Raw genomic sequence first — 11,586 nt, 5'->3', positions numbered from 1 at the left:
CAAAGTTTAAGTAGGTAAAGTTCTGAACTATGCCCAACAAACTCTTCCAAGGCACAGCAACGTTCCTTCCCAGACTTAAATGGTAAAGAGAATTAGTTGACTTGAGAGAGCGGCCAAGTTTGAAGGGATGTGGTGACGCGACTTTGGACCTTACCGACTTCGCCACCAAGTGTGGAAAAGCAACTTCTTTGTTGGGAGGGAGGAGGGAGTAGAGTGTCGTCGAGGGGGGTGGCAATGGAGGAGGACTCAGACATGAATCCTGCTGCGGGAGGAGGGGCTAGGGATGATGGTGGGGGTGGCGGGGAAGGTAAGATGTTACCCACTGCACCACCGACCGACCAACTACCTCCGCTCCGCCACATATACTCAAACCGCAAATCACGAGTAAGGAGGAGGAGAGTCCTTCCTTCACCAAGTTTTCGAGCAGAAGTTTGATATAAAGTTATGATTCCTGAAATAGGAAGGGAAGGGAAAAAGTTTCCGAGATTTATTCAAGGTTTGTCGCAGGGAAAAGGATGATTTCGAGTTTGGGGAGGAGAGCCAAGGCCGCCGCTGACACAGTCTCGAGATGAGCATTTCGCCTTTACGGCGCTCGGTCTTTTTGGCGGGAATTTCCTCGAGTGCCGAGATTATGAGCACGGCAGTTTGGTAGTAGTACTTTCTGCTGTCGCCTTTTGCATAGCGCGTCTTGTCATGCTCAGCAAGGAAGACGAACTTGCAATTGACGAGAGAGAGAGCGTGTTTGCAATTTGTGGGCGGCGATTTGGTGTTTTCTGAATTTCTACCGAGAATCGTCTGCACTGAATTTCGTCTGAAATCAGCGAAAGAAATAAGACAGTGCTAGACTGATGCAACCGAAAATAGTCTTTCGGTGGTCTCGGCTAGACTGCCACGGTAGAGTAAAATCAAGTATGTAATATTATGCCGTGGCATGAATGCGACTTGTCGTACATGCAGTACATGATAATGATTTTTCTTAAAACATTTGAAAAATGGAGTCTTATCTGTTTTCGTGAAATTTACGTATTTCGGGTTTTAAGTTTAGGATTTTGAATGATAATGATTATAAAAAAGAAATCGCACCTTAGAGCATTCTGGTGTCAATTAATTATTACGCGTAGTATTTGCTAAAACCTTCGTTCATGTTCAGATGGTATGAATCACTTGAGGGTGCATTCCGCGTTCATGACACATCTGCGACTTTAATTTGACATATGAGTAGCGGCGCCATTTAAAGTTCGAGAAAATTCCCGACTTCTACGCAGAATTTTAGCAGTAGTTTTAACTTACATACATTGTATATGTATATATATAATAAGAATAGCGAAAGGAGCTGTTGTCTTTTTGCTAAAACGCACTTTAACGTTTAAAAGAAGGTATCGGTTGATTATGCTGAATTATCATATGTGCTTTTGGACTGAATATAAAATTTAGGCCAAAGGTCAAGCACTGGGACCTATGAGGTCATTCAGCGCTGAAACGGAAATTGACAGTAAAAAGTTTGAAAGGTGTAACTGGAGGAAAACCTCGCAGTTACAGTATGAATCAATTGTTAGGAGAGGGTGGGAAGTAAGATGGAAGAAAGAGAATATGAAGGGAGGTGCAGTAAAAGGAACGAAAGGGGTTGCTATCACTTCTTATTTTTTTGTATTGAAATATTAGTTATCGATTTTTACACGCTTTGGAATTTCCTTCCTTCCTTCCTGCCGATTTACTTGTCTTGCTGTCTTCCATCCTTCGAAAATCGTTTCCTATGCTTTCTTTAATTTATTTACTTTTTCATTCCTTGTATATTTGGTTTAATTTTGAGTTTTCTGAAGAGAAAACTATTGTGCCGGCTTTGTCTGTCAGTCCGCACTTTTTTCTCTCCGCCCTCAGATCTTAAAAAGTACTGAGGCTAGAGGGCTGCAAATTGCTATGTTGATCATCCACCCTTCAATCATCAAACATACCAAATTGCAGCCTTCTAGCCTCAGTAGTTTTTACTTTATTTAAGGTTAAAGTTAGCCATGATCGCGCTTCTGGCAGCGATATAGGATAGGCCACCACCGGGCCGTGGTCAAAGTTTCGTGGGCCGCAGCCCATACAGCATTATACTGAGACCACCTAAAGATAGATCTATTTTCGATGGCCTTGATTATACGCTGTAGCGGCTGTACAGAAAAATCGATTGCGCCGAAGAAACTTCGGCCCATTGTTTACTTGTTTTCCTGTGACCTGGGTTCCTTTCCCCTGGGGGCGTGGCAGAGAAGGTCATTCTAGTTACAATTGTCGGCGAGGATTGTAATATGGAGAAGTTATATATCTTTATGTGGGAGGCGTGACTCCCCAACAGAATCCAGATTATACATATAAGGTATAATTTAAGTATTGGTATTATGTTCGAACGAATACGATTATTTTTAGATATTTTTATACGAAATTCTTTTTAAACTTATTTATTCACTTTTCGTTTTCTGTTTGAATTTAGTACGGCGTCAATAACCTAGATGTTGCGACGCCAGTTTTAATAGACATAATCAATCAATCAGTCATTTTCATGAATGTTTTACGGGAGAAAGGTCTCACGATTTTTACGGTCGTTTTCAGTGTCGGGTCTTACCACTTACACACACGCAAACACACACACACACACACACACACACACACACACACATATATATATATATATATATATATATATATATATTATATATATATATATATATATATATATATATATATATATATATATATATATATATGATGTCAGAATTATCTGAATAATAGCACCATCCTTGACCTAAGAGAGTCGACTCTTGTAAAAAATGTTGCTGTATTTATCTGATATTGTTTTTCAGTATCCGTTCTAATTTAAAATAAACAGGTTTTATGGTGATGTATACGCGTACACACACATACATATGTATATATATATACATACATATATATATATATATATATATATATATATATATATATATATATATATATATATATATAATTCCTAATTTCCTCACATTCTAACTAAATAGATAGGAAACCAGTAACAGTTAACTACAGTAATAATGTATCATAAAACAGAATCCACATTTGAGAAAATCAGACCTAAAAAATTGGAACTATAATGACACAGGAAAAAATTATATTCATATGATATATTTATAAATATATATACATATATATATTATATATACTGTATTTATAAATATACGAATATAATTTCTTTCCTGTCTGTCAATATAGTTTGAATTTTTTAGGTCTGATTTTCTCAAACGCGGATTCTTTTCTATGATACATTATTTTTGGAGTTACTGGTATTCCTATTTATCCAGCGAGGATGTGCGGAAATGGTAATAATTACCATAACGAGTGCAAACTACGCTTTGAGAAGTCTGCGGTCATTTTAACGAAAGTTTGAAAAGGGTTCTTTTCTTATTTCAGGCTGGAGAGAAATGACTATCTCCCTAATGAAGAATTGTTATTTTCAGCCGTAAACTATCCGATAAAGATAACATTTTAAATATAATACTACTGATGATGATTACTTAAGGCCCCTAGCTGCAACCCCTTTCATTCCTCTTACCGCACCTCCGTTCATATTCTCTTTCTTCTATCTTACTTTCCACACTCTCCTAATAATTGATTCATAGCGCAACTGCTTTGAGGTTTTCCTCCTGTCACGCCCTTCAAACCTTTTTGCTGTCAGTTTCCGTTTCAGCGCTGAATGACCTCATAGGTTCCGGCGCTTGGCTTTGGGTCTAAATTCTATACTCTGTACTCTATTCCGATGTAGCTTTCTTTCAAAGCTAGTCAAACTGTATAATGCAAAATGATTGAGTACAATGAATTTACAAACTTCTTATAACTCTTATAACCTTTTTGAAAAATATATAAATACATTTTATTAAAATAAATCCGATAATAAACATAAACCATAACAAGATGAAATTTATATAATAAAAAAGTACCCGGAGCTAAAATTGAATAGGAAGTAATATCTGTCCTTTCTGACCTGTTTGGTGAATGGGAATGAGGGTGGGGTGGTGGAGTGGGGTACAGAGGACGCGATTTTGAGGATCTGCAATGAGATTGAAGTATTGATTTGAACAAGGTCACGTGACTAAGGAGAGAGAGAGAGAGAGAGAGAGAGAGAGAGAGAGAGAGAGAGAGAATAAATAATCTTGCACTTACTAGCTATGGATAGGTAAGGTACTTTTTAATCCATGACTCATGATCATACATTCTCTCTCTCTCTCTCTCTCTCTCTCTCTTATATATATATATATATATATATATATATATATATATATATATATATATATATATATATATATATACTTTTCTCTTACTGGGGTGGCACCAAAGTGGAGTTAGGCCTGTTTTCATCAAGTCTTCTAACTACCAGGTACATGATTCACTGCTTAGTTCAAGAGAGGCACAATGGGGTTTTAATAGAGTCCCAGCCACCTGCTTACACCCAGGAATCGAACCAAGAGCTTAAATACGTCGCTCCCCTTTTCTCAGTTTTATCTCTCTCTCTATCTCTCTCTCTCTCTCTCTCTCTCTCTCTCTCTCTCTCTCTCTACACGCACACACACACCCACATATATAGAAGTTCCTCGTTGGAAGGGTTGGTATCGTTCTCGGCCAGCACTCTGCTGGGACCGCGTTCGATTCTCCGACCGGCCAATGAAGAATGAGAGAAATTTACTTCTGGTGATAGACATTCATTTCTCGTTACAATGTGCTTCGGATTCCACAATAAGCTGTAGGGCCCATTGCTAGGCAACCAATTGGTTCTTAGCCACGTACAATAAAATCTAATCTTTTCGGGCCAGCCCTAGGAGAGCTATTAACCAGCTCAGTGGTCTGGTTAAACTAAGAGTTATACCCTAACTTTTATAGATACAGTATATATATATATATATATATATATATATATATATATATATATATATATATATATATATATATATATATATATATCTATATCTAGATATATATATATATATATATATATATATATATATATATATATATATGTATATATATATATATATATATATATATATATATATATATATATATATATATATATATAATATATATATATATATATATATATATATATATATATATGTTTTTAGTAACACATTTGTGGTCTAAGTGAAAGGACTGTTAATTATATTGTACGTTGAGAAAAACCAGTGAAGATTCTGTGATATAAATGTAAAACAAATGAAAATATCTGATTCAAACACCATCAGAGCGTACTGAAGCAAATAAGGAATAAATGATTTAAAAAAAGTGACGAATGAGTCAATAAATAAATCCCGAATAAAACTCCCGTCTCTCTCTCTCTCTCTCTCTCTCTCTCTCTCTCTCTCTCTCTCTCTCTCTCTCTCTCTCTCGCTTAATGCAGTTTCTGTGGCCTGCTGAATTTGTTCTCCAAATTTTCTACCTTTCATATGCTTGACTTATTCCACTCTCTCTCTCTCTCTCTCTCTCTCTCTCTCTCTCTCTCTCTCTCTCTCTCTCTCTCTCTCTCTCTCTCTTAATGCAGCTTCTGTGACTTGCTGAATTAGTTAATTCTTCAATTTTCTTCATATACCTGACCTCACCCCTCTTCTCTCTCTCTCTCTCTCTCTCTCTCTCTCTCTCTCTCTCAGTGCAAGAACTCCGCGGTGATAAATGAACGGTGAATGACTGATTTCAGTCAATGAGTTGAGTGGGGAGGTGGCGGGCGGGGAATGGGGGGAGGTGGCCCCCTTGATTTGTTTGTGGGTTCTTTTTTTTAAAGATGTCGTTGGTTTTAAAAGATTGATTTTAGTTTTTTTTCTGGCTTTTTTTTTCGCGACGAGTGAAGAGGGCTGAAGTCGCCCCATTGACGTCGATGGAATTCAGAGGTGCAAGAGGTGCGATTTTAATTGTGAAATCTTGCATGTGCTTGCGTATGCGTGCATTTATCATTTAAATAATAATAGTTATTATTATCTCTAATATTGTTATTTTTGTTCCCGCCGTCCTTATTTCCGTATTTGAGAAAGAAGAGGTGGTAGTATTTCATTCATATATTTTTCTTTATGGCTTCAATATCACTCTTCATTTCTCTCTCTCTCTCTCTCTCTCTCTCTCTCTCTCTCTCTCTCTCTCTCGTTTTTTCACTCTGTTACCATTCAAACCTTTTTACTGTCAATTTCCGTTTCAGCGCTGAATGACCCCTCACAGGTCCCACCAGTGTGGCCTTTGGCAAAATTATATATTCAGTTCAGTTCAGTTCAGTTCAACTCTCTCTCTCTCTCTCTCTCTCTCTCTCTCTCTCTCTCTCTCTCTCTCTCTCTCTCTCTCTCTCTCGTTTTCCTCCTGTTACACCTTTCAAACCTTTTACTGTCAATTTCCGTTTCAGCCCTGAATGACCTCATGGGTCCCAGTGCGTGGCCTTTGGCCTAAATTCTATATTCAGTTCAGTTCAATTCAGCGCTCTCTCTCTCTCTCTCTCTCTCTCTCTCTCTCTCTCTCTCTCTCTCTCTCTCTCTCTCTCTCTCTCTCCGATAGTTTTCGCAAATCTGCAACAAAGTATTCGTCATGCATTATTGTACTCACAGAAAATTAACATATACGCTTATTGACACATGAGAGAAATCTCCGTGGGGGTGGTAGCGCCGTCATTGCACCTCACCCGGTGCACTGTAGGCATTATTGAAGGCTCTTTGCAGCAGCGTGTCCCTTCGGCCCAAGGCTGCAACCCCTTTCACTCGTTTTACTGTACCTCCGCTCATATTGTTTTCATCCATCTTGCTTTCCACCATCTTATAATGGTTTCGTAGTGCAACTGCTTTGAGGTTTTCTTGGTGGCCCTGGTAGTTTGTGACGCCAGATAACCCACAATTAATCAATCAATCCTGTTACACCTTTCAAGCCTTCTTGACTCGCAGCATCCCTTTCAGCGCTCACTGACCACACCATAGGCCCCAGCGCTTGGCCTTTGCCTAAATCTTATATTCCAATTCCATTTCTAAATGAGAGAAATTACAAAAATAAAAAACAAGTCTATAACACACAGCTCTTCATTGGAAGGGTGGGTAGAGCTCTCGGCTAGCACGCTTTTCGCCCAGCGTTCGAGTCTCGACCGATCCAGATGAAAATTAGAGGAATTTGTTTCTGTGATGAAATTCATTTCTCGTCATAATGTGGTTCGGATTTCACAATAAGCTGTAGGTCCCGTTGCTAAGTAACCACTTGGCTCTTAATCCTTCGGGCCAGCCCTAGGAGAGATGTTAATCAGCTCAGTGGTCTGGTTAAACCGTGATATACTTTTTCTTTCTATACACACAAGTAAGGTGGATACACACACGCCCACACACATGCAAGTTTATGTTTAGAAGAGCGAAGCAATAACACAAAATTAAGGAACTCTTTATATAGAAGCACCTTTCCCATAAACCCTCTGCTTTACGCAGAATGACGCTATGGCCTTTTTTGATTGAGGGGGGAAGGGGTGGGGATAGAAGAGACAATAAATTGACTGTAGTTTTCATGCGTAAGAAACTTCTGGACAGAAAGTGACCCCTTTTTTTTTTTTTAATTTCGTAGAACTTACTATTTTTGTTCATCGTTCAATAAGAAAGGAAACCTAACGGAAAGAAAACTAATACTAGTTAAAAAAGAAAAGAATTGTTTCTATAAAAATATAGACAATGTTTATTGCTGTCCTGTTAAAAAGCTGATATATATTTATATATATATATATATATATATATATATATATATATATATATATATATATATATACACACACACACATACATACATACATGCATATGTATGTATGTATATATACACATACATACATACATACATGCATATATATATATATATATATTTAAAACAAGTCGTCTTTTTTCAATCCGAGAACGATGAACAAAGGAAAATTTAGCGGACTGTTGAAAATTTTAAAAGTTATTGGAAAAATGGAAACTAAAGAATATAAAGGAAAAATGGAAACCAAAGTATAGGCTATGAGGAAAATGGAAACTAAAGGAAGTAAGAGAAAATGGAAACTAAAATATTTAAAGAAATGCGACTTTGTAAACCTTCGTCTGTTCTGTACGTTTTCAAGACATTATATATATAATATATACATATATATATGATATATAATATGTATAAAATATATATATATATATATATATATATATATATATATATATATATATATATATATATATATATATATATATATATATATATATTATACCTCTGTTTCCTGGTGAAAAATTGTTACCAAAAAACATAATAAATAAATTTTTGTAAACAGAATCGAAAACAGAAATAAATATGGAAATTCTGACGGTAGAAACGATTTGAAAAGAATTTTTCGTTTATTTGTATTAAGTTTTGTTTTCAGTTCGGTAAATAAGCAAGAAAAAATGCGTCGAAGTTTCTTCGGCGCAATCGAGTTTTCTGTACAGCCTCTACAGCGTATAATCAATGCCACCGAAAATAGATCTATTTTTCGATGGTCTCGGTATAATGCTGTATGAGTCGCGGCCCATGAAACTATCCTACATCGTTGCCAGAAGCACGATTATGGCTAACTTTAACCTTAAATAAAATCAAAACTATTGAGGCTAGAGGGCTGCAATTTGGTATGTTTGATGATTAGAGGGTGGATGATCAACATACCAATTTGCAGCCCTCTAGCCTCAATAGTTTTTAAGATCTGAGGGCGGACAGAAAAAAGCGCGGACGGACAGACAAAGCCGGCGCAGTAGTTTTCCTTTACAGAAAACTAAAAACGAAAGTAAGGCAGGAAGGAAAATAAAATGAGGGTTGGAAAAAAAAGGGGGGGGGCGTTCCTGAAGAAGCCCTCGAAGATGGCCTATGTTTGCAAGAATTAGATCAGGTGCCATTACCATCTTAATGAAGAAAGTTGCATGATCGGACGTCCCCGCCTATAAAACTTCACTCATTTGGGTAAGTTTGCCTCTCAACTTAGTCTTAATTTATGGTAAGGGTGGGTTAAGGGTGGGCGTCTTCTCCGGGAGAAGGTGGGTTGGTGGGTGGGCAGGTTCGATTAGGGTGGGAGGGGATAGCCTCCTGCTGAAGGTGGGGTGGTACCAGGAGTGACTGAAGGGTGGTTGGGGTGATCCCCCTCCTCAGTGGGTGGGGTACTGGAAGCAGGGGGGGTGTTCATTTAGAACCTTAAGAGGTGGGATACCTGTGGCATTGTAATGTAATTGTAGGGGAGTGGGTTAGTGGAGGGAGGGAGACATAAGAACGAAGGGGGTTAGGGGGAATGGGAGGGTGCGAAGGACCCAGGGTGAGGGTGCAGTAAGGTTTTGAGGTGGTGGACAGGGGTGTGTAGTGGGAGGGGGGGAAGGGGGTTATGTCATGGTGTTGACGTGTGGAAAAAGAGCCGCAAGATGGAGGGAGGAGGGAGGGAGGGAGGGGAGGGATTGACGGGGGAAGCAGTAAAGTAGGAAAATGGTTTACATACCATTTCGTAACTGGGGATACACAGTACGTAGGAGGAAACAAACTCTCTCTCTCTCTCTCTCTCTCTCTCTCTCTCTCTCTCTCTCTCTCTCTCTCTCTCTTTCTTCAGTCTCGTCTGTCCATTTCAAAAATCCGTTTGGCTAGATTAGGAAAATTCATTCATTTTCTCTCTCTCTCTCTCTCTCTCTCTCTCTCTCTCTCTCTCTCTCTCTCTCTCTTTCGTCTGTCGTTTCAAAAATCCGTCTGGCTAGATCAGGCAAATTCATTTCTCTCTCTCTCTCTCTCTCTCTCTCTCTCTCTCTCTCTCTCTCTCTCTCTCTCTCTCTCTCGTCTGTCCGTTTCAAAGCTCTCTCTCTCTCTCTCTCTCTCTCTCTCTCTCTCTCTCTCTCTCTCTCGTCTGTCCGTTTCAAAAATCCGTCTGGCTAGATCAGGTAAATTCATTCTCTCTCTCTCTCTCTCTCTCTCTCTCTCTCTCTCTCTCTCTCTCTCTCTCTCTCTCTCTGACTGCAATCTCTCTGACTGCAATCTCATTCCAAAGACCAGTCTGGCTGGATCAGAAAATTCATTTCTCTCTCTCTCTCTCTCTCTCTCTCTCTCTCTCTCTCTCTCTCTCTCTCTCTCTCTCTCGCAATCTTCGGCTTTGGTCCTCCAAAAATCCTTGCGAGAAAGATGTCCCTTCCGGACGACGTTTACAGAAAAACGCATCTCAAGGTTGCTAACTGGCTGTTTCTGCGTCATGTGTGGCTGTCTTCCTTGGTTTACGCCTCTTTAATAATCTGTCCATTTTTTAAAAAGAAATTTTTCACTGGGACCATAATTATTTCTGTTCTGTTTAGATCCATTACAATAATAATAATAATAATAATAATAATAATAATAATAATAATAATAATAATAATAATAATAATAAAATACTCATAGTAGCGTGAGTCTTAAAATGGAGAAGCAGATCCACAGTTATGGATATGTACATATATTTAAAGGTGAATCAGTATAGATAGCTTTCGGGAACTTGTTCGGTTCCCGTTTCAACTGAAAAGGGGAACCGAACAAGTTCTATCTGTACTGATTTATCTTTAAATAGATAATACATAAACATAAACAATGATTTCTCTCCAATAATAATAATAATAATAATAATAATAATAATAATAATATAATAATAATAATAATTGATAAGTATGAAAAAAAATTCAGTCAGTATCAAGACCTGAAAATCCAAATAAGAAGGATATGGAATATGCCAGTGGAAATTGTACCCGTGTCCTTAGGGACACTGGCACGATCCCGAGATCCCTGGAGAGGAACCTGGAAAAACTAGATGCAGAAGTAGCTCAGGACTCGTGCAGAAGAGTGTGCTACACTAGAAACAGCGCGCACATGGTGAGAAAAGTGATGGACTCTAAGGAGGCAGGATGCAACCGGAACCCTACACTATAAAAACCACCCAGTCCGAATAGGGTGACTGTGATAGAAAAATGTTTATTATTATTATTGTGTGTGTTATTATTATTATTATTATTATTAAGAAAGGGTTTTCGTGTTAGATTCCCGGATAAATACTGTGTTGTTTTGAAACTTCCGAGTGAGGTGACGCTCTCGCGTCCTTGTAGGTATTGTTTCATCATTATTTCGTTTTTTGTAAAATGAGGTGTTTTGGGGGACAAACGAGACGCCGGACGTTGCCATATTCCTGAAAGTGTTTATCGAAAATGACTTACTCGTTTTCTGTGGTGGCTTCCGGGTAGCATTTTCCCGAGGTGTAACCGAGTACCGGGATGTATTATGGTTAGGGACCTTTCCCTGAAAAAAGCGGGCCGCCATATCTTAAAACTAACCTTAGAATTTTCTTGAAAATAATCTCATTATGTTTCTCACACCCTAAGTAGTTCAGAGTGTTAACCTAACCTAACGTAACCCACCTTAACCTAACCTAACCTGGGGCATGGCAAAAAAAACCGGGTCTCACGACGTTCCGTTGCCGCTTGGGCCAAAGCCCTCACACGTCTGATACGAATTGTACTGATGCCTTTTATCAGCCACACGGCAGGGACGTTAGCCCCACGCCGCTCAACCCTTCTTTTTTATCCGGGCTTGTGACCAGCA

At 38.5% G+C, this 11,586-nt stretch overlaps 1 protein-coding gene across 1 annotated transcript in view; it reads left to right on the top strand.

The window, feature by feature from the left end:
* Positions 1-234: 234 nt before the first annotated feature.
* Positions 235-11,586, top strand: part of LOC136844306 (axoneme-associated protein mst101(1)-like) — a 16,806-nt gene continuing 5,454 nt past the window's right edge. The window contains exon 1 of the mRNA XM_067113280.1: positions 235-307. Within this exon, the coding sequence (XP_066969381.1) occupies positions 235-307 (73 nt within the window). The remainder of the gene's footprint in view (positions 308-11,586) is intronic.

This window comes from Macrobrachium rosenbergii, chromosome 12 (genome assembly GCF_040412425.1).
Source record: "Macrobrachium rosenbergii isolate ZJJX-2024 chromosome 12, ASM4041242v1, whole genome shotgun sequence".
Classification (NCBI taxonomy): Eukaryota; Metazoa; Arthropoda; class Malacostraca; order Decapoda; family Palaemonidae; genus Macrobrachium; species Macrobrachium rosenbergii.
Note: the sequence above shows the minus strand (reverse complement) of the source record. Positions and strands in the feature narration are given on the sequence as shown.